General features: G+C 41.7%; 2 protein-coding genes across 3 annotated transcripts in view; one reads left to right on the top strand and one right to left on the bottom strand.

Annotated features, from left to right (window-relative positions):
- nme7 (NME/NM23 family member 7) overlaps positions 1-12,979 on the top strand; it is a 22,246-nt gene extending 9,267 nt beyond the window's left edge. The window contains exons 8-12 of the mRNA XM_003444221.4: positions 2,694-2,758; positions 3,376-3,444; positions 4,190-4,291; positions 11,630-11,737; positions 12,216-12,979. Of these exons, the coding sequence (XP_003444269.1) occupies positions 2,694-2,758; positions 3,376-3,444; positions 4,190-4,291; positions 11,630-11,737; positions 12,216-12,248 (377 nt within the window). The 3' untranslated portion in view covers positions 12,249-12,979. The remainder of the gene's footprint in view (positions 1-2,693; positions 2,759-3,375; positions 3,445-4,189; positions 4,292-11,629; positions 11,738-12,215) is intronic.
- Positions 12,284-20,919, bottom strand: atp1b1a (ATPase Na+/K+ transporting subunit beta 1a). Of its 2 annotated transcripts, none has more exons than XM_003444220.5 (6): positions 20,668-20,919; positions 16,440-16,568; positions 15,030-15,182; positions 14,757-14,929; positions 13,740-13,820; positions 12,284-13,626 (listed from the first exon to the last, which is right to left on the bottom strand). In XM_003444220.5, the coding sequence occupies exons 1-6, from the start codon at positions 20,759-20,761 to the stop codon at positions 13,372-13,374; spliced, it is 885 nt and encodes a 294-aa protein (XP_003444268.1). In that variant the 5' UTR covers positions 20,762-20,919; the 3' UTR covers positions 12,284-13,371. The 2 variants fall into 2 exon arrangements, with proteins under 2 accessions (XP_003444268.1, XP_025758838.1); XM_025903053.1 differs by lacking the exon at positions 20,668-20,919 and adding an exon at positions 19,111-19,138.

Below are 20,919 nucleotides of genomic sequence, written 5' to 3'. Positions count from 1 at the left end.
TATGTGCGAATGAAGACTTGTGGCTTATGGTGGAGCTGCTCATTTAGTGCTGACTGTACACATTGATGCTGTTGTAATTAAGTCCACTTTAATTATTTTAAAAAGCTCTCCCCTGTGTTATACTCTGATTTATTTATTGTTTGGGTAAAAAAAAGAAGGGTTAGGGTTAACCCTGGTACCTCTGCTCTGTTATTTAGGCTGTTTTCACTCTGTTTAGCTTTCAAGAACTTTTTGTTTTATGTTGTTACAGTACAGACTGTATATCTTTGTGCAAGATCCTCCTTAAATAATCTCACAAAGTCCAACCACAAATTTCTTTGTCCTCATTGTGGTCTGGTGGCTTAGCAGGTATTTGCTGACATAATGCTGGAAAAGCTGTGCTGTAGGCACAATAACCTGAGAGATTTTTTTTTTTTTTGCTCATTTGTTTTCTGATATTTAAAGAGACATTCACTTCAAAATCAGGTCTGCATTTGTTGAAGTCAAATCATTTTTTGTAGCAACAGATATTAAATAGTTATGTAGAGCTGATGGAGTAAGATAGTCATAAAGCAGTGAAATGCATTAAAAAGAATGGGAAAAATTGCTGGACAAGTACACTGTATCTAAATATGTATATCAGTATATTTATTGATATATTGATATACACTCTGTACAGTGCTTTCCAACTTTGTTAGATCCTCTGTCATAAAAAAAGGAAAACATACAAATTTTAGGAATGTGTTGAAAACTTACCTGGTTACCTCATTACCTCATTACTAGCCGGGACACTGGAAGTGTTTGAGAAGTCAGATATTAATCAAGTATAACAGTGAACCCTGAAAAGTTAGTTTTCGGTTCTGGATTGCAATAAATAACTGTAATTTGGCTAGGGCTATCAACGTTAACACGTCATCACGATTAACATGATTAAAATTTTTAACACAAATAACCCATCTAATTCCTGAAATGTCTCTGTCAACGCATTTCGGGCAGTTTGTCCAAAGTCTGTCCATTCTGCGCTCCAGATGGGTTAATTGCATTAAACATTTTAATCGTGATGACGCGTTAACGCAGACGCGTTAACACATTAACGTTGACAGCCCTAAATTTGGCGTCTTAATCAAAAAATAATAATGCTTCTTATTGCTTTTTTTTTCTTCTTTCCTGTTAGTCAGTAAATTTGAAAATTCACGGGTAATAGCAATAATTATATAATAAGATCAGGTGCAGAGGCCTGAACAGAGATGAGAGAGAGAGAGAGAATTATTAAAACAACAAATTAAAAAAAAAAAAAAAAAAAAAAAAAAAAAATGTTTTTGTTTATATGTATATCATTTTGATCTTCTGACAGTTTACTTGATTCTGCATAAACAATTTGATTTTTCAGATTAAATTCTTTCCAACTAACAATGAGATATGAAACTAGTTCAGGGTCAGAAATGGGTTATAAAATAAAGAATAATAGTAAGTAATTTTGAACACCAAGGTTTAGTGCTGTTAGTTCAGCGTCCTTTTAAAATGTAAATATTTCTTGGAAATTTTTAATTTTGAGATTAAAAAAAATCTGATTCAAAATAATTTTACAACTCCAAAATACATTTTTAATAGAAAATCACAAAGAATTTTATCCTATAGCATCATCCGTAAGGATAATTGAATTTGGCCTGTAAGTGCATATTGCCCTTTGAATTATTTGTGTTAAATTTTAAAAATGCAACTTCTAAAGTTATATGCCACCCCCCCCCCCCCCCCCCCCCCCTTTTTTTTAATTAATGCTTAAAATAATTAGGAATTTTATTAAACTGAATTTAGAAAATTGTTTATCCGTCCATGTTTTGGTGCTGCAGCTGAGACCAAACTGAGATCATCAGTGCCCAAACAGCCCCAATCCCTCGGGGATCACTTAAAAGGCTAATTGACGTGACAGCTACATTTGAAGGACTCAGCCAATCACATCAGTGATGAAGGAAGTGGTGACTCAGACATGGCTGGAACAGAGAAGCTACTGTTGCCAGGCACCCAGAATACGATCTCCTAGCAACAGCACCAGCTGCTGAGAGTGTGTGCCGATCCTGAACCGGCTGCTGCCTGGGGAGGGCACAGAGGACGCGGTAGCTGCTTCCTTCCCTCACAACTGGACTGAAGGAGATTCATCGATGCCAAAAGTGCAAGTCATGAATCCCACACGGTGGCGTTTAGAGTTAATGGAAAGTCCGATCTGACGAGCACACAGACGACATTTTATCAGGAAGTCAGACTGAGATTATGGGACTGGCGCCCTCATTCAGTTATGTGTCTGCGTCAGTCTGACCTTCACTGTCACTGCAGCTCTGCCAGATTTTACAGTAATAGATGGCTGCAATGAGACGTGCACCTTTTTCTAAATAGTAGGCTGTCACGAAGAAAATCATTTTTCCTCTAACGGGACGCTTATAACACAATCTCGATGCAAAGGAGAAACTGAGGTCACTGCAAAATAAACTAACACTCGTGTATGGACAGAAGCTTTATGATGGCTTCACTGCATGTTTACTGACAATAACGCCTAACTTCAGAATATTAATCAGTTAATCATGACTGCTGAGGCTGTTTGTTTTGGATCTCACTCCAGGTTTTATTGCCCCACTATACACTTCACTTATCAGCCTGGGTAAACTTGACAGAAAGATTATAAAAGATTGCAGATATGAACTGTTCTGATATATCCACAGGTCTGGCTGGGAAGATCCTGAACTCCATATCTGCAGCTGGATTTGAGATCTCAGCTCTTCAGATGGTAAATCTTCTTCCACTGGTCCTCATGCAAATTAGTGGTAATGGTAGATGTTCATATGAAATATACCAGAGTTTAAAGTAATAAGGCCTGTGCACACATACTTTGTCAATAAAGATGGGGATAGAAAGCATTCTTAAAGAAGCTAAAACTGGTTGTTTCAGACAATCTGAACTGTGAATCATGCAGAGCTATTCTAGAAGAGCCTAAGTCATAAAAATATGGGCCTGGAAATGAAAATAACAGGTCCCAGTTAAATGGAAAAAAAATTCCAGGAAACAAGATTTTCTGCTAAAATCCTTGATCTGAATTTGCAATCAAATAGATGCGATGTTAAACACAAGCAAAGAGGGGACATTCTTACCAAGCGGCTGCACTGAGCAAAATTATACAGGTGTTTTCCCAGGAATACTTGGCTACGCCATCCCAAGTCAGACACAGAGTCAGAAAGTAACAAAAGATAAGCACAGAGCATCCTAACTGAGTGAAGTCTGTCCATTTGATTAAAGCCAAATTTTTCTTGTCTGTATCCTTTTATTTTTCATCTGTCATTCCTGGAGTGTTATCTCCATTTTGTAATTTCCTGCTTGTTTTTCATGTCTAATAATTTTTCCTCGCAGTTCAACATGGACCGGGTGAATGCCGAAGAGTTCTATGAAGTCTACAACGGCATCGTCACAGAGTATCCTGTGAGTATAAACACTGCCTTGTTGTGCCCTCACAGGAAGCCCTGCTCTGCCTCTCGCTACTTTTGATGACACCAAAACAAATTCTGTGCGATAAGGAAGTCATAAGTTCCTCAGAGAGTAACAAGACCAGCAGCCAGCAGCCCATATTTGAAGCTCAGGTTTTGATTGTTGCCATAATGAGTATGTAAACTGATCTAAGTAAAAAAAAAAAAAACCAAACACACATTTTATGATAATCATTATTAATAAACAAATTGAATGTTGAACTTGAGTAAATATTTATTTTTACTGAAAGTATATTAGTAATGCATACAGATGATTAGTAATCTTAGTTGTTTACATCATTAGTCTGTGTAAAATGAACTGATAGGAGCTGATAGGAGACATTATGTAATAATGGCGCCAATGGCGTCAGATACTGCTGTTTAGTCAGAGATATGTCTTTAGTTTCAGCCTTATGATGCATGCGTGGCAGCAAAAATGAAACGATTCTCATGGTCCATATCAAACGTGCAGTCACTGGAGTGTTTTTGGACACCTGATAATATTCACCCACAGCAGCAAGCATAAGGAGGATGAGTGCGACCAATATCTGGAATCAAATTATAGAAACATATTTTCTAAACTTATCAGGAAGTCCTATGTTTATAAATATAATATAATAATATAAGTACACAGTTTCACTCCAAAATAATAGCACCAGGTGGGTGCTATTATGGGTTTTAACTCCGCTTGGTTCCTGCAGAACATGGTGACCGAGCTGTGCTCTGGACCCTGCATGGCCCTGGAGATTCATGGCACAGACGCACCAAAGACCTTCAGGGAGTTCTGTGGCCCTGCTGATCCGGTGAGTGTTTCCTGTTTAAATTCTGCAGGAGCAGCCTGTTCAACAAGTGAAATGTCAAAATGTTCATCAATATTCTCTGCAAACGATTATCCATCCATCAGCCTGTCTTTTAAAAGGGAGTTTTCCAAATGTCCTCTTCACAAAAAAATGAAGTGATTATACAACATGTAACACACGCATGCACCTAGCTTAAAGTAATCCAGCAGCCCAGCGATAAATCCTCCTTTTATGAAAGGTCTTAAGTTGTTCAGTATTACACGGTAAGTATCTCGTCTTAAGAGATAACATTTCTCTGCTCCTGCTTAACTTTTTATTGTCCTGAGTAGATCCAGTTTAGACAATTATATTCGTGCTCCTCCCCCCTTCTTTGTGGAGCCTTACATACCTGTTTGCTAAGCTAAATCTTCTGCACCTTCTTCTTATTCACCTTCTTTGGGAAACATCTGCTGAGAAGTAATTAAAGCTGGCAGCTGGACAGCAGTGAAGGAGAAGCCTGATATTTCTAATTTAGACTGAGCTCACTATTTGGTTTTTGGCTTCGACTGGTTCGATGCTGCTTACGGGAAAAATAATACACAGCTCAGTTCTGAAGGTAGAGGTTTTTTGGGTTTTTTTTTTTTTTTTTTTTTTAAAGCTTTTGTTTATTGTCAGACTAGGCAGATAAAATAAATTTGAGTGTGCGTGCGTGCGTGCGTGTTAATGAAGCCTGAGCTGCGTGACTGTGCTGGTGTGTGATGTGAAATCTGATGATCTGACGCTCTGCTCGGTTACCATAACAGTGACAGACTCCACACCTGCACCCGCTACAGGTGCAGCAGCTGCTGACAACTCAGCTGTGATTCTTCTTAAAATATCAAACACTCAACTTGTTTTTCACTTGTAATCAGCTCTGCTGAAGATTTAAGGCTAAGTTAATTAACTAATGCATTCAAGGTCACATGACTCTACGCCGCTGCTCATTGATGCCAAAATAAAGACGTGTTTTTCCACTGCTCAGTCTATAACATATTATTCTAAATAGAATACAGGTCTAGCGCACAGGTGTCTGTCCAGATTTGGTACTTATTGATTTTTTTGTCCCAGCATTTTTGAACCCTCATAACTTGAAAAGCACAGGAGGATGTCCACATGAAATTTTCAGGCTGAAAAAACACATTTAAGTTCTGTTACCAAAATTCAGTCTGTCACCAGGTTTGAGGATCAGTATGAAGGGGTATACCATAATTTGAGTAAACTGCAGCAGTTTAATGTTGGTGACGCAGAGGAAAATAAACGAGCACTGGTACTCTGATCTGTTTTCGATTATTCATTAGTACATTAGTACTTTCTGGGTAAACTTTCAAGGTTGACTTGAAAGTTTACCCAGACTGACTCACAATGTGGGATAGATGAAAGGTCACCTTTTTAACCTGCATTTAAGCACCAGGTTCCTGTACCTGTGATTCCTTCTAGGTGAAAATCATTTTCTAGATTAATTAAAAAAGATTAATAGTTATTGTAGTTAACAAAAAACTAAAAGTAGGAATGAAAACAAAACAAACACAAAATTTACAAACTAACGAAAATACAATAAAAAATAAAATCCACATTAAAAACTAAACATTTCCAAACTGAAATGAGTAAATGCAATCTAAGATCTAACTTAGTTGAAAAGTAACTATAAAGCTAATAAATATAATGCATAACTTTTGCAGCTGTGGTTCTGATTAGTCTGAGGAGACTGTTCACTGAGCTGCTGTCATTTCTTTTTAGCCCTCTTGCCCCATACAGGACTCTAACCGCTTTGATTGCTTCAGAGTTTTCTGACTAACTGGGAGGTCAAACAGTTTAATCACCACATGGCCTCACTCTCACCTCGTTATAATCTGACAAATCACCTAAACATCAGCACTCCTACTCTTCAGAAGAGTTCGCCTCTGTGATCCATCAGATTAGTCACATAAGGGCAGAGGTCTCTGAGAAGAAACTCAGGGCTGGATGATTAGCTGGATTTTAATTTCAGTTACAATTTTGGCTTCTGCAGCTTCTGAAGAACAAGAAAACACGTTAAACGATTTGACTTTCCTGCCATTTTTGTGTTGTGGTATAAATCAAGTGCACCCTTTTTGTTTCCAGACTCACTCAGTGTTTAGTTCAGCTTAAGCCAAGATGGCCTTCTGGCCAGGAAGACCCATCTAGAAGATGTAAAAGTTTCTACTGTAGTAGAGTTTAAGGCGTCAGCAGGTCTGCTGTATGAGCGGATGGCCTTGAATGGATTTAATTCAATTTTAAAATAAATTCCAAATTTCCCTGAAAGCCAGTGAAAGAAAGCAGGAATGATCACCCACTGGCTTTTGTTATGCATCAACTGAACAGAGAACTGAAACATGCACTGACAAGTGAGTTAAAGTGATCTAGACGGGATGAAAATGAAAGTGTGTATTAACGGTTACAAATTACTGGCTGATAGAAACAGGAAAAGGCTGGATAATATTAAAGATGTGAGATTTAAGTTTCATGTGCAGATGATTTCAGTGGCACTGGGTGGGGTACTTTATGAGGACAATAACCCGAAATTATTATCACACTTCACACACAACCATCATCAGATATGGGACGCGCTCTCATTCTGTTATGCAACTGATGCTCACGTTTACTGGCATGCATAGGTCATGCCTAATCTGATTCTTGAGTATTTTATTACTTCCTTAATTATACAAAAACACTGTCCATGCCTCCTTATAGTTTAAAACTGGATAAATGGTTGAGTGCCCGACATTACAGGCTAACATTAGAACCAACTCTGCAAGCACAACCCCACAATCTATCCCAGGAACTGCTGCCCACTCTCCTCATTTTCTGTGGACAGACACATGTAGCTAAATCCAGCCAGTCTAGTCGGTATAGAGTTTGACCACATCAACAATGCACACAAAAATATATGAGCAGCTCAGTCAAGAGTACAGCAATAGATTGGAAATGGTGTGCATTTCACTCATAATGTTGGAAGCAGAAGGTCAGGGTTTTTTACCTTTTAATAACCATGTTGTAGTTTCTAAGACCTTTACGTCACCTCATACAAATTAAAACTCATAAATGCATTGATATTTGATTTCTTTTTTCTTGAATTTGTCCAAAGGTTCAACACTCCAGTTTTTTAAAAAATTAGAATTTTCTGGTAAATGTTTACAGTTCAATAATGAAGATTAAAAATTGACAAAAATCATGGTTTTTACGCCCTGTAGACTTAGTTATTCTTTAAACAGCGGGCACAGTAGGGAATGTTTTCTTATCAAATGTAGTGTGTGTGTGTGTGTGTGTGTGTGTGCGTGTGCGTGCATTTGTGTGTAAAGACACTCCCAACGTCACTATCAGGCTGACAGATTAGACTGCACAAACACTGTCACCCCCACAAGTCTATTCATAGTTAAGGGTCAGTTGTTTGTGGTAAGAATAGACTATTGATTTAATTCTGTTTGACTAATCTATACACAGCACAAATTCACTGACCTCGAACCCACTTCATCATGCCAGAGTGGATGCTAGATCAATTTAATCCCAGTGTTTCCATACAGGAGGGAGCAGAAACGATTCGAATATACAGCCAAGTGCATTAACTAGGCATAAAGAGCGCTGGTATATTCACACCTCCACCCTTCAGCTTCCCTGCGCTGCACTCACTCAGTCATAAGATTGCACCGTGTCTTGTGATGTGTCCTCTTATCAGAGTGGACAGACACAACAGTCGTCTATACAGCTTTACTTTCTTAGATTATGCGCTCCCCCGCCCTTCAACAAGCAGCATGGATGGCCACTGTGTTCCAACTAAAGATATTACTGTAAGAGATGATCCGACAGGCCCAAACTTCCCGTTACACAAGGCTATCAAACCAGCCCTGCATTGTAATAGTGAAAAATATGCTTTTCCTATTGATTTTTGAGGCGTAATGGTTTAGTGGAAAAAAGTATCGGCTTCTCTGTAGAGGTCTCCGTGCTAAATTTAGTCCAGTATAGAGCACCCAAAACCCTAACGATGGAAACTGTAACCAGACACGTTCGTTGTTCCTTTTAAAGTTGGCCTACTGAGACGTCCGTGCCCATATTTCATTTCGGGAGCAGCTTCAGGATCTGCTTCTCTTTTATCTGTTTCATGGAATGAAAATAAAAGAGGAAAAAGATAAACAAGAAATCGTTTCCAGCGAAAGAGCTGCAAGGATAGAGGTCGAAGAGAGGATACACTGCGTAGTTGAGTTTTTCCATTTTAAAGAAATAACACAGCAGCCAGTCATCTGTTCCCTCATCTCCGTGGTTTAATTTCAAACCTGCAATGTTTTATTCAGTTTTATTTTTTTTGTGGAGCCTTTTTACTGTAACTTCAGATTTTTACACTGTTTTGTTTGTACTTAGACATTTTCTCACTGAGCTGTTTTATTTCCCTTTTATTTTTTTCTGTCTGTGTAATTTCTGCCTTATTGAAATTCAGTATTGGTGATAGAAATATCTTTAAAATGAAACTGTGTTTTGCAAATTCATGAAAACTCTCAATCTAAGCACTTCACTTTTTGTAGTATTTGTAACTTTAGGCTCAAAGAGTGCAGTACAGTGGGTGTACTCAAGTATCAGTTCAATGTCTTGCTCTTCTCAGCAGGGCGTGAAGGATCAGGCATATCTGGATGTTCATGTGACCACCTGGTCCCTCTGCCCCAGTCATTGCTGGCCACCAGAGTTAGCAGTTGTTATGTGAGCATCAGTCTGGTACACTATGGGACTCATTAAAATCAAATTAAACGCTGACAGCAGGCCACTCATGGGTAGATAATGCAATTACAGAGAGCAGTGTTTTGCAAAGAATTCTTTTATTGCTAAGTAAATCTTCCCCTGACTTCCCCTTTGCCATCGCTGGCTTTAGTCTCATGTGGCACGGGACACATAAACCAGCTGCAGTTCTGCACAGGATGTTATATTCTGTTTCCCACCAGCAGCACGCACACTCAGCGAACAGCCATATTAGGAGACCTGTTGACGTTCCTGCTGTCTTCCAGAGATGAGGTGAATCTCCACAAAAATTTCCAGTTGTATAATTCATTTGAACCATAAACGCAGTTGCAAGAAGTTAGAAGTTAATGTTAGGCTGTAAATAAGCTGTACCACAGGTGCACGACTTTCATGGCAGCACCGTTAAGCGCTTGTATTTAGCATGATGATGCTGAATGTTGAGGGTGTTTTTACTGTTGTATTTTATGTTGTAGAAAAAGTGTAGGACTCACCATAACCACAGGCGTTATTCCGGGGATCCACAACCCTCACTCCAGGACGAGGGAAGTTATCTTACTTGTTAGCATGCTAACATGTGCTTGGTCAGAAACTGGTAGATTGTAAAATTGGAGTTGAACGCTGGGCATTCATGGGTGTTTTGAGTTTTCTGAGCTTAATCAATTCAGCCAATACCCCTTTTGTCTACGACTTGAATTCAACCAAACAGTAGATTTCTGAGTGAGGGACATCTTCTTCTGTATGGCCTGAACTAGTGACAACTTTTGACCTCACTTTTCAACCAAATTTCAGCGTTGTTTGTACACTCAGTAAAATCATCTTCAGTGTCTTTTGCTTGAACTGCCATCCCTGACTTTGTTTCTGGAAGGCTGAGGTGAAAGAGATTCATCACGCTTCTAGTAGTCTTTTGCTGGCCAAGCCTAAAAATACCTATAAAATGACTTTTTGTTAGCGACAGTTCCTTTTTTAATGGGTTTTAGTTGGTGGTTAGTTTTTAAGCTGTAAGTATAATTTTATTGCTAAGATGTTAACTTCAAAATCCGGTGGCAGCCTGGTGGAAAGCCTCCATTACTGACGTCCTAATCGAATGTCTAACCTTAAAAGGGAGCTTTAAAAAAAAACTTGACACAAAGTTCCCAGCTGATCTTTAGCTACGAGTCCTTGAGCCTGTAGTCTTTATTTTCCTTTGTAGTCTTTTACGTGTTGTGTAGTGCGATTGTTCGAACAGCAGATAGGTTTCCAACTGGTTTTTTTGAAAGACAATGCATCTCTTTGAGGAGGCCTTGGGTGATTTGTGACCTTCAAACTGGTTCCTGTCTTTTGTCTGCAGGCTCATAATCCACCGAAGGATAAACAAGTCAGAAATGTTTCCCTGCTGCCGAACACAAAGACCACACAACCCTTGCTGTGTTAACACCATCATATTTTTTGCTTTTCCCAGCATATCAAATATTACTTCACGTTGCGTAAGATTTGCTTTAGATTAAACAGGCATTTCGGTAAATGAACTATTCATCCGACACCCCTCTCCTGATGGCAGTCATTGTTGGGAGGGTTTCATTTCCTGGAAACTCAAGAGGACGAGACAGGCCAGCTCTGACCTTAGGAGTGTCAGAAATAGACTCTGAAGATAAATGTGCTGCATGGAAGAAGGTGGCCACTGTTCTGTAGCGGTCAGACAAGTGTTGAATAAAAAGACTTGATTTGTAGCCCGTAAGAAATTAAAATGAAAAAATTATTTTATACTTATACTAGGAAAGGGGATTGGTTTTAGTCTGAAAGTCAAATTTGTAAAACAGTGTCACAAAATGCTTTCTATGTAAATACAAAAAAAACCCAGCTTAAAACCAGAGTTCCTCAGATCGTTCGTAACAGCAAACGCTCAGTCACATTTAAATCGTTGCTAGCTGTCTGCTGCCTGGACCTTTTGCACTTCTACTAATCGAGTGTCTGGTTTACTTTTTCTTTTTGTATATTATTGAAAATCTAAACCAATTCTTAAACAGTTGCCCACAGCTAGAAAGTCAAGTCTTAACCCAGCAAACAGGGAGGTTACAGCTCCAAATGTGATTGTGAAACGACAAGTCACCCATCATGGAAATGAAATAAAAATAAGAGAAGCAACAAAAATATTGGAAAAGGTTTGCGGGTCCGTTTGAAAGGTTTAAACAGCCATTCATTGTACAGTACTCAGGATTTAGTGTGTTACATATTCAGGGAGGGTTTATTTATTTATTTAATAAAGGTTAGTTTGCTTTGCCTGTTGCTCTCTGTAAAAGACGAGCAAAAAGTGAAGTCATTTTTGAAAAGCTGTGGTGAAATTGTGCTTGAAAAGCGAGGCCTCCACCCCTAAGTCAGTGAAAAGTTTGCTGAGTGTCGATGTTTTGTCACTTCCTCCACAGGATCACATGTTCGGCCGCTGAGTAATCACTCTGCCGGTACAGGATGTTGACTTTCACAACTGTCCACAGACTTTGACACCAGGATAGAGATGGCGTCACACCGCCGAATTCACTTAGTTTAATGTTGAAGTGGAACGCTAATGAACAGTGAACACGTGATAATCCAGATGTTTCCATCCGACAGGAAATTGCACGGCACCTTCGTCCAACCACGCTGCGCGCCCTGTACGGCAAAGACAAAGTGAAAAACGCCGTCCACTGCACAGACCTCCCCGAAGACGGTGTTCTGGAGGTGGGTGGCACATGGACTCCATACATTGCAACTACGCCTATAATGTGTTAGCTGTATAGCGCCTCCCATTCTTTTCAGATAGGTTTCTTCATGTCTGAGCCCCTGCATAAATAAGTACCTCACATTTAGCGAGAACAAAACCTTCCTGGACTCTGAGGCCATGTCCAGTCTCATGATTGTGCTCTGTGGGCCGGGGCAGCCTCAGATCACACTGGTTTTAGAAAAGCAAGAATGGCAGAGGAATTTGAAACAAAACCATTGTTTTGCAGGGAGTGGGCCTGACCCATCGTGCGTCATTGTTCAGGAAAACTCCTGATCTGTAGTCTGGACAAATGCCTCCTTGTTGAACATTAGCCTATGACTGACTGAGCTGACTGGAACAGTAGCAAAGAAGGGGCTTGTGCAGAGACGTTTGAGGTGTCGGACAGTGTTAATTCATCAGATGTTACTATAAATGTCCCTTAAATTCCTTTTCCAGGTGCAGTATTTCTTCAAGATTTTGGACGGATGAAAACCATGTTGAACTACACAGTCAAACACTTCCAGTTTTCTCATTTTTCTGTTTATTGTTCCAGCCTTATGCAGATTAAATAAAGTAACAAGAGCAGACTCCTGACAAGTGTTTTGATCTTCAACACTGAATTAAGCATTTTTAACACCAACTAAAACATTGTATTACACGGGATACTGCATTGCCTCTGATGTTCTTGAACTTATTGACCAGCGACTTTGGTATTAGATTCATACGTTACACTTTTGGAAAAAAAAAAAATTAAAAAAAAAAAAAAAAAAAATGTACAACTGCATAAATATAAAATTCGTCCACCATGAAAATGGCTAAAACATTCAATAGCAAGTAGCATCACACATTGCGTGATGTCTCCAGCAAAACAGATTTCAGAGAACTGAGTCGCCACTGTTTCTGTGGAGGTGACGGTCTTCTAGGCTGGACCCACAAAGCTCTACACTACGAATCAAAAAAAATAAAAATTGCATGAAAGTATCAAACATAAATGTAATCAAACCATAACTAACAGCTAAGGTGAACAAAACAAATGTGCCCCTCCTCCAATAACCGGGACGAAGAAGCGCAAACACAGAGCAGTTATTTACTCAGACGTGGGCCTTAGACGTTCAGAGTACCATGCCAGTAATTCAGTTAGAGCACATGAACACACACTCCTGTAAACGCCTGCACATAGACACGAGCACACACGCGCACACACACCTTGGACCACTAAAGCGGACATAAGACAAAGAGGTTACAGCTGGGACTAGACTACAGCACTGGACACTCCAAAAATATATAGAAACCACGTAAGGGTGAAGTATTTCGGGACAGAAAACAACTCGCTACACGTCAGTAGTGGAATTGCCGTTTTACAGTAAATGGATGAACGTTTCCCATGGCTCAAGGAATCTTTTCATGTACAGTAGAATAAATATTTGCTATTGCTACTTTTGTATTTTACATTCTAACCCTCGACGAACACACAGAAAAGCTAGTGTAAAGCACACGGATTAAGTGTAGGTCCTGTATATTATGAATGTTCAAAGACTAGTGGTGGTTTTTATCTGAACTGTTTTCTCTAAGTTGTATTCGTTTTCAAATTGAGTGCTCCCTGTAGCTCAGGTCACGACACGGTGAGCTTTATGTCAAAGCGTCCCTGGTAGCGGTCCTTCTCGCTGTAATCGATGTTGTCTCCGAATGCTTTGCACTCGATGCGGATCTCCTTTCCCACCGTCACATTGACGAACTGAACGGCCATCAAGGGCTGCAGGTAGTCGGGGTGCAGCTGTTTGCCGTAATATGGGTAGTACTGCAGAGGAAAGCCTTGGCTTATCCCAAAGTACTTTATCTCTTCGATCTGGCCTTTATCCTCAGCTCTCTGCAAACACAATACTTGAGTGAGACTTACAGCTGGTCCTTTTGAAGACAAATATTCATTCTCCCTGTATCTGTGCACTGGAAGGCCACAGCCACACGCTCTTGCAAACGTACCTTAGGCTTGCAGTAAATGGGGATCTCGTTAGGGGTAATTTTTGCCTGCAGTTCTTCTAGTAATGAGTTGTTTGAAGGAGCCTAAAGAAAGAACAAACAAGCAATAACCGGTTTAAACTAAACTTTCACTTATTGGTGCCTACATTAACCACAATGCAACTTCAAGCTCCAGCTCCTCAGAAGTCTTTCCATTTTCAAACATAACCGAAAAAGCTTCATGTATGGTTTTGCATGTACGGCATGTAACGTTTTCTAAGTTGGTTTTCCCTTTGCAGAAATCCACTCCCTGTAATTTTTTGGGGGGGGTATTCGCTTTTAAGTTTGTGGATTTGGGTTTTCTGTTTGCTCTGACCCCTTAGCTCCCCTCACACCACACATCTGACCTTTGGGAGAAATGGTCGCCAACTCTACTCTGTTAGCAAGCGCTCACTACAGGTACATCTCACTTACTTTAGTCATTTGACTAAAGCAAGTGAGTCATTTGACTAAAGCAAGTGAGATGTACCTGTAGTGAGCGCTTGCTAACAGAGTAGAGTTGGCGACCATGTCTCACTACTTGTAGTGAGACTACAAGTAGATGGGAATGAGATGTTTTTGCATTGTCATTTTCAACATCTTTTTTCCTTGAAAAGCCAATTCTGCTAGCTCTTTAGTGCTTTGATTGTTAGCTTACAAACAGTCCACTAATGTAGCCAGATGATTGAGTACTGATTACTTACATAATGCCACAAAGCAAAGCTTTACAAGTTTACAGCCAAAAGGGGGGCTGTTAGCCAGCTAGCTCTAACTTAGCTACACAGCATATCACATCCAAGTTGGCTGTGCTGTTATTATACTGATATTCGGGTGTACAGTACAGATAGAGCAGCACAGTCCAGGACTACAGTTTACGTCATGCCTGCAGGTTACATTAATGTGTGAGGTGAGCCCAAGCTCATTTAAAAAAAGAAGAAGAAAAGGACTGGTGCCATTTTGTGCTACTTAATATTAGCCTTTGAATTTAAGTGGTAACTCTACCTTTGGGCGGAAGTTGACAATTCTGTTGAGCTTGATGATAACACATGGGCTCCCCTCCATGAAGCCATAATCAGGGTCTGTTATGCCTGAGCAGTTTTTCAGCCAAGACCTAAGAAACTTGCAGACTTTCTTCTTTTCTTCCATACTTCGATCTTTGTATGTGCCAGGAAACTCTGAAAATGCCACAAGTAAGAAAACAAAATTTAAGTTTAGATCCTCAATCCAATCGTGAGTGACAAATGGTGAAAGCTGATTGCGTTGTATGATACTTGCTTCCACACTCTTCGTAGGGGTCCCCATTCTGCTTTGTGTCATTGTACAGCTCAAGGAATTCGTTCATGCTTTGGACATACTTGCTGTATGAACTCTGATCACTCCTCGTAAAAGAAATTTCAGATTTGTCTGAGCGTGGGGTGTGTGACAGACCTGCAAAAACACCACACTGGTTTGGTAGGAAAACAAAAGTCATGGGACGATAAAATCAAAACACAGAAAACACATCTTATTTAAAAGAAGAAAAAAAAAAAAAAAAAACTCAATTTGTGTGAAAATAATAAGTGTAACTATCTTAGAGAAGCAACATGACATGGCACGTGAGCCATTGTGAGCATTCTCCATTATCTAAGGACAATGTGAGGGTCTTGGGGATTTCCTCTGAGAGCTCCTCACAACAGTAATTTTCCACAGAGTTGGTGCGCGAGGCGTGGCGAGGGGAGAGTGTGACAGTGAGAGTAGCGAGAGGAAACACGACGGTCGCGAACCCCTCCTCGGCCTCACCGCGGGACCTGTTTATTTGCTGCCGCAGACATGAGCGGGACTCGAGCTGCCGGTAGAGACAGCGAGAGGAGAAGCAGCAATTTGAATGTCAGAGGAGGCTTGTGAAAGTTCACCAACCCCCACCCATCCACTCTCACGTGTGTTTCTCTCACAATGGAAACTTTTAGCCTCTGAGTGGGAGGCGGGATCACGCTCCGAAGGGAGAGAAAAAAGAAAAAAAAGAACCTTTCTCGCTGCTTCCTTGATCATGCCACTTCTGGAAACTTGCTTAAGCTCAGAGCTCTCCACGCTCACGCTGTTGTTCTGCTCGCCCTAATCTCTGATTGTCAACAGTCGTGAACAAAACGGCAGCCACATGCAGCCCGTCATCTAGAATGGCTGCTAAAAATACCGCTAAGGGGCAGAGCATGTGCTGTGCAAACCGCGAGACGAGGCTTGGCACTCAGAAATCTGTCTCAGAGCTCACAGGAAATTTTTAAGCTGCAGCAGCATTGTCTCATGACACTCTCACAAGATTACACATTAGGTTCCCCCCCCCCCCCCTTCGAGCCTTTAAAAGCTGTGGTGGAAAAACAAAACTTTTTTTCTTCCTTTGAAGAAACGAGCCACAAACTCTAGTCACGCATGTACATGCAGTCGTGTCAGCTGTGATGCATAATCATAGCACACGTTTTAGTTCCCCTGTTGCCCGCGGGGGGGAACATCGACTGGCTGAGGGGAGTGAAGGACAAAATGGCCGAACCTATTTAAGGTCAGAAAGACTGCCGATAGAGGAGCTGCTCAGAGGCACACCCCTCCCAAACAGTCGTCTGTAACGCCCATGAACCACCAACAGGCTTTTTGTCTGATCACTGAGCTGATGCAGCAGCAAAGTCAGAAAGGTGAGGAGGAAGAGGAAGTGCTTACCTGGGGGAGCAACTCTGTCCTGATAGGTGGGTTTGTCTTTACTTAACGTTAGCAGCAATGCCTGAATGGTCCCAACGAAAATTCCAGCCAAGCATCCGTAGAAAATCACATAGAACAAGAGGATTTTAACTGCAGATGAAGGAAAAGAAATCAAATTACTGAGATGAAAAAAGCAAGAAAGAAACAGTTTCAAATGTGACATAACATCACCTCAGACTTTCAGAAGTCACAAGCACCTGAAGGTGGTAAGAGTGACTGCTTTATTAGAGCACGCCTAACATCAGCTACCGAAAACCCAGGAAAATGTACTGCATTTCTTCTCAACAGCAACAAATCCTTCGTAAACCTCTTTCCCAGGTTCTTTTCACCTAATTTAAAGCTTAAACAAATCATGCAGAAGGTGGGATGGCTGTGCTTCCAGAGCAACAGGATGAGTCACTGTTCAGTCCTGCAGACCCCCCCCCCTCGGCTGTGTCACCTTCAACGGGCTCACAGTAAAAACACTTAACTGGAGGATTAAAAAAGCCCTTATTCATGCTCCTGTGCATAGAAACATGATGAATTAAGGGAAAACGCTTCATTACACGAATGAACAAAACTGAAACAGAACATGCTTCCCTGCATGATGCAATCAAACGATCAGCATCATATTTCCTGATTTTCCCATCATATTTTTGGCCTTCTAGAGGAAAATAACAAGTTCTGAGATCAAATAAACGTGTAAGTTGTGAGTGTAGTTTAATTTACTCAAGCTTAAAAGGTTTTTGTTCAGATGGCCAAAACAGTGGGGGTGGGGGATGCTTAAACCTCTGTTAACAAGGTAACAAAGACTCTTTGTAACTCTATGCTTAACGATTGTGCTTAAGGGCATAGTCACCCCCGAAAAGGCCCCCGGACACCCAGTCATGATCTGTGGCAGGTTAAAAATGCTGATTCTGATTTTCTATCAAGAAGAAAAGAGCTCAGCAGGTCTGAAAGCAGGCTCACTTTAAGCACTTCAAAGGCTACTTGGCTATGATGATAGCAAGCTCGGGCCCCCGAGCAGTGGCTGCTAGTGTCCTATGAAGGAGTCCCTGACAATAGTCGCGGGTTTCTGACAGTTCTGTGAATTCCTAGGAGTGCGCCATCTCGGAAAAACATGCTGCAATAACCGCCTGCTGTGCAGGGGAGGCGAATTTGCAAAACAAATAACCGCTTATTCCTCGTGTGTGCGCAAGTGAAAAGAAGTCAAACAGGTGTGGCACGCGGCTGGAAGGACTATCCAATCGGGTGTTCTTTCCCCGTCTTGGGCTGTTGAAATCAGAACAGGATCAGCCACAACATTAGAACCACCTGCCTGAAACGTTGTGCCCTCTGTGTGCACTGCATTGGTAATTTTTTTTTAAAGTCTCTGGAGTTTTTTGGCTTTATCAGACCAACAGGTGGGGAGTCTGGAGGTCAGGCCAATTTCTCCATGTGGTGGGGGTGCTTGTTTTGCTTGGAGCAGTCACTTTATCATGGGGGAGGGGGATGTTTGAAGGCACCAGATATGTTAAAAGAAAGAGACAAAATATAGTGGCGGAAGTAAAACTTCATGAGGACAAAAGAGCTTTTAAAACCTCTCTCTGGGGCAAATACAAACTTTTGGGGCAGTTTTCAGAGCTGACTAGAGTTTCTACACCTCCAAAACTCAGCTCATTTTACATCATGCTTCAAAATGGCTGCCAAGCGGCAACACTAGGAGGGCTTTGATGGTCTGTGTCAAAGTAAAGAGCCATTGGACTGCCAGGACTAAAGATTCCTCAGCAGAAGCTTTCATCGTGAGCGCGGCTGTTCGCGCCGTTAGTTGTTTTAATGTTGTGGCCGAGTATGTGTACAGCCTGTTGTCTGGCTGTCAGTTTGTATGATTTCACCTGAGTGATCGGAGCGGCCTGAAACGCTCCAGGGCTCAGACTAAACAGCCTGGAGGGAGCCGTGGGGGGTGCTGAAAGGCTTCTGAATGGAGAGCACCTCCCCCAGCAGGCTGCTGCAGCACGCCGTTAAGGGACTGTCCCCGCATTCATACCACATGTGTCTCCACGCTTGCAGAGGCCTTCGCGAGCCCTGTAGCCTACTTTCCATCTGACATGTTGAGACAAACACGTGGAGGAAACGTAACGAGCGCCAAGACTGACGCTGTCACTGCTCCACTTCCTGTCTGTCTTTCTGAAAAGTGCAGGAAGTGCAAGCGACTCACATGGCACACAATTAGTACTCGAGTACTTTACTGAAACACAGTTTAATGTGCTAATGATTTACTCTGTACTACACACTGTATGTTTTAAAGCTTTGCAGATTATAAATCTAAGGGCACATGATGCTGTATTGCTGCAGGTAAAGGCACCCAAAGGTACCAATCTGTGTTAGCTGTATTTTCCTGCTTTTGGGCCAGTTGATGAAACATGTTTTTGGGCTTTCACTGAAGTTATGAGGATGATTGGGGGGGGAAACAAAACAAAAAGGCTTTGAATTTATCATCTGTCATTTTATTTAGTCAAGCTCAGATACTTTTATTAAAAGGAAAAAAAAAAAAAATGGCAGAAAACATTACAGGAAAAAGCACAGACTTGTGTTAAGTGACGTTAATTGACACCCTCCACCCCAAAAGGCCCATTTCAAACCAGAAAAGAAAGTCATTTATGGAAAAACTGACCGTCATCCACCATGAAAACAATGAGCAGATGACAGTGCTGTGTTGATGATCCTGATAGGTTTGTAGTCACCTAAAAAAAATTACAAATCAGGGCTTCTTTCTTTAGAGTCTTGAAATTAAGGAAGAATTTAAGCGTAGGAGTACTCGTGTGCCATGTAATTAACCCAAACTAAAATAAATCAGTGGTTATGAAATGGCCAAAAATAAGAAAACCATAGAGGCTTGTGTTAAGTAATGCAGACTGTGTCACACTCAGGCTTTTTCTGAGGCTCAAAAAAATCTGTGATCAGCGCTGTGCTGCACTGAGGGGCTAAGATGCTTTGAGCAGACATACCTGTTGCTGCTAAAGCAACATGGCTCACTGTGTGTGCTCATCGGGCAGCCGGGACACTGAACTACCAGCCTGGTAACCCCACACCACCACCTAGAACATGGAGTGGGTGAAATGTTCCACCCGAGAGCAGCTCCTGATTTTAATCACCACACACAGTGGTGCTTTGAGCCACAGAGAATTACCGTTTCTCAGAAATAAACGTGTTAGTTTGAAGCTTTCATTAAGCCCCGAAGAATGCGCTTTAAAGCGCGCACACAGCGACGCCTCATTTCTTCCAGGATAAAAATACAGAGAGGGGCGGCCCGGGAGACATGTGAGTCGTGATCACCGTGTTACCGAGCGGCGTCTGGAGAGGAGGGGGAGACGCACATATACACACCATATCTGACGTACAAAACGGTTTAACGAGCCTAATTGGCGCTATGTAATGCAGGGCAGTGATCCCATCAAACCATCAACCACTGCGGACCGCGTTAGGCGTGTTAAAGTATTGAAAACGGCGCTGAAACGATTAGAGCCGGATCCAATAATCCCGGGTTCGAGTTAAAACGTGGGGAAGGCAGAGCTGGGCCCGGGTGTCGGGTCCAGGGATCAGCTGCTTGGGTTTATTAAAGGCAGGAATAAAATGTCCTCAGCCCCTCTCCTGCTCCCCGCGGAGGGCTGACACTCAGAATAACAAAATGAACGGCGGTGGCCACCAACTTGTTGGTTCAGGGAAAAAGTCTCGACTGTCCTTCAAGATGACCTTTTCATAAAAGACCACCGCTAATCAATGACCTGATCAGGTCTACGCCTTCGTAAGGAACACCTATGACTGCGGGAGCCCTGAAACCTGCACGGAGTCTGAAACACCCCAAAAATGAGGAAATCGTTCACGTCCACGGAGACCAAATTGGTTTATTGTCCTCATTTACTGTCCTTGTTTTGGACTCCAATCGACCCGTACCGAACACTCCTCCTTCGTGTTTCATCTTTTTTCACTTCATTCTCGTTTCAAACACCAACTTGCGCACGCAGCCTCCGTTAAAAAGGCAAAGTCACGACTCGGCGTGTCTCCGGCTGGGAGCTCTAACAGGTGCGAATGTCTGCACCGGCAGAATACCGAGTCAAAATACAAATAATCCGCTGTGAGCACTGTCTGCTTTCACTCTGCTCCAGCCCAACTGCTCCATCAACAACCAGCAGCCCGCCTGCCGGAGATAAAGAACAAAACGAGTACTCACACCAGCTGCCTCCAGTGCGCCCCAGAAACTCCTTCTTTTCCGAATTCCACACAAAATTCTTCCATCCTCCGTCGCTGTCTTTATTTCCAGACATGGTAACTCCCCCCCCTGTGTCACTTTCTCTGTGCTTTAACGGCTCTGCTGCGTCTCAGTTCTCAGGCTGAGACTGTCGACTGTCCCTCGCAGGAAACAGAAAAGGACAGTCGATTGCGCGTTGCTCACACTTGTACGGCGCACTATTTATCTGAGAGG

The sequence above is a fragment of the Oreochromis niloticus genome, linkage group LG23 (genome assembly GCF_001858045.2).
Source record: "Oreochromis niloticus isolate F11D_XX linkage group LG23, O_niloticus_UMD_NMBU, whole genome shotgun sequence".
In the NCBI taxonomy this organism is placed as follows: domain Eukaryota; kingdom Metazoa; phylum Chordata; class Actinopteri; order Cichliformes; family Cichlidae; genus Oreochromis; species Oreochromis niloticus.
The sequence above is the reverse complement of the archived record's forward strand: the minus strand, read 5'-3'. Positions and strand labels throughout refer to the sequence as shown.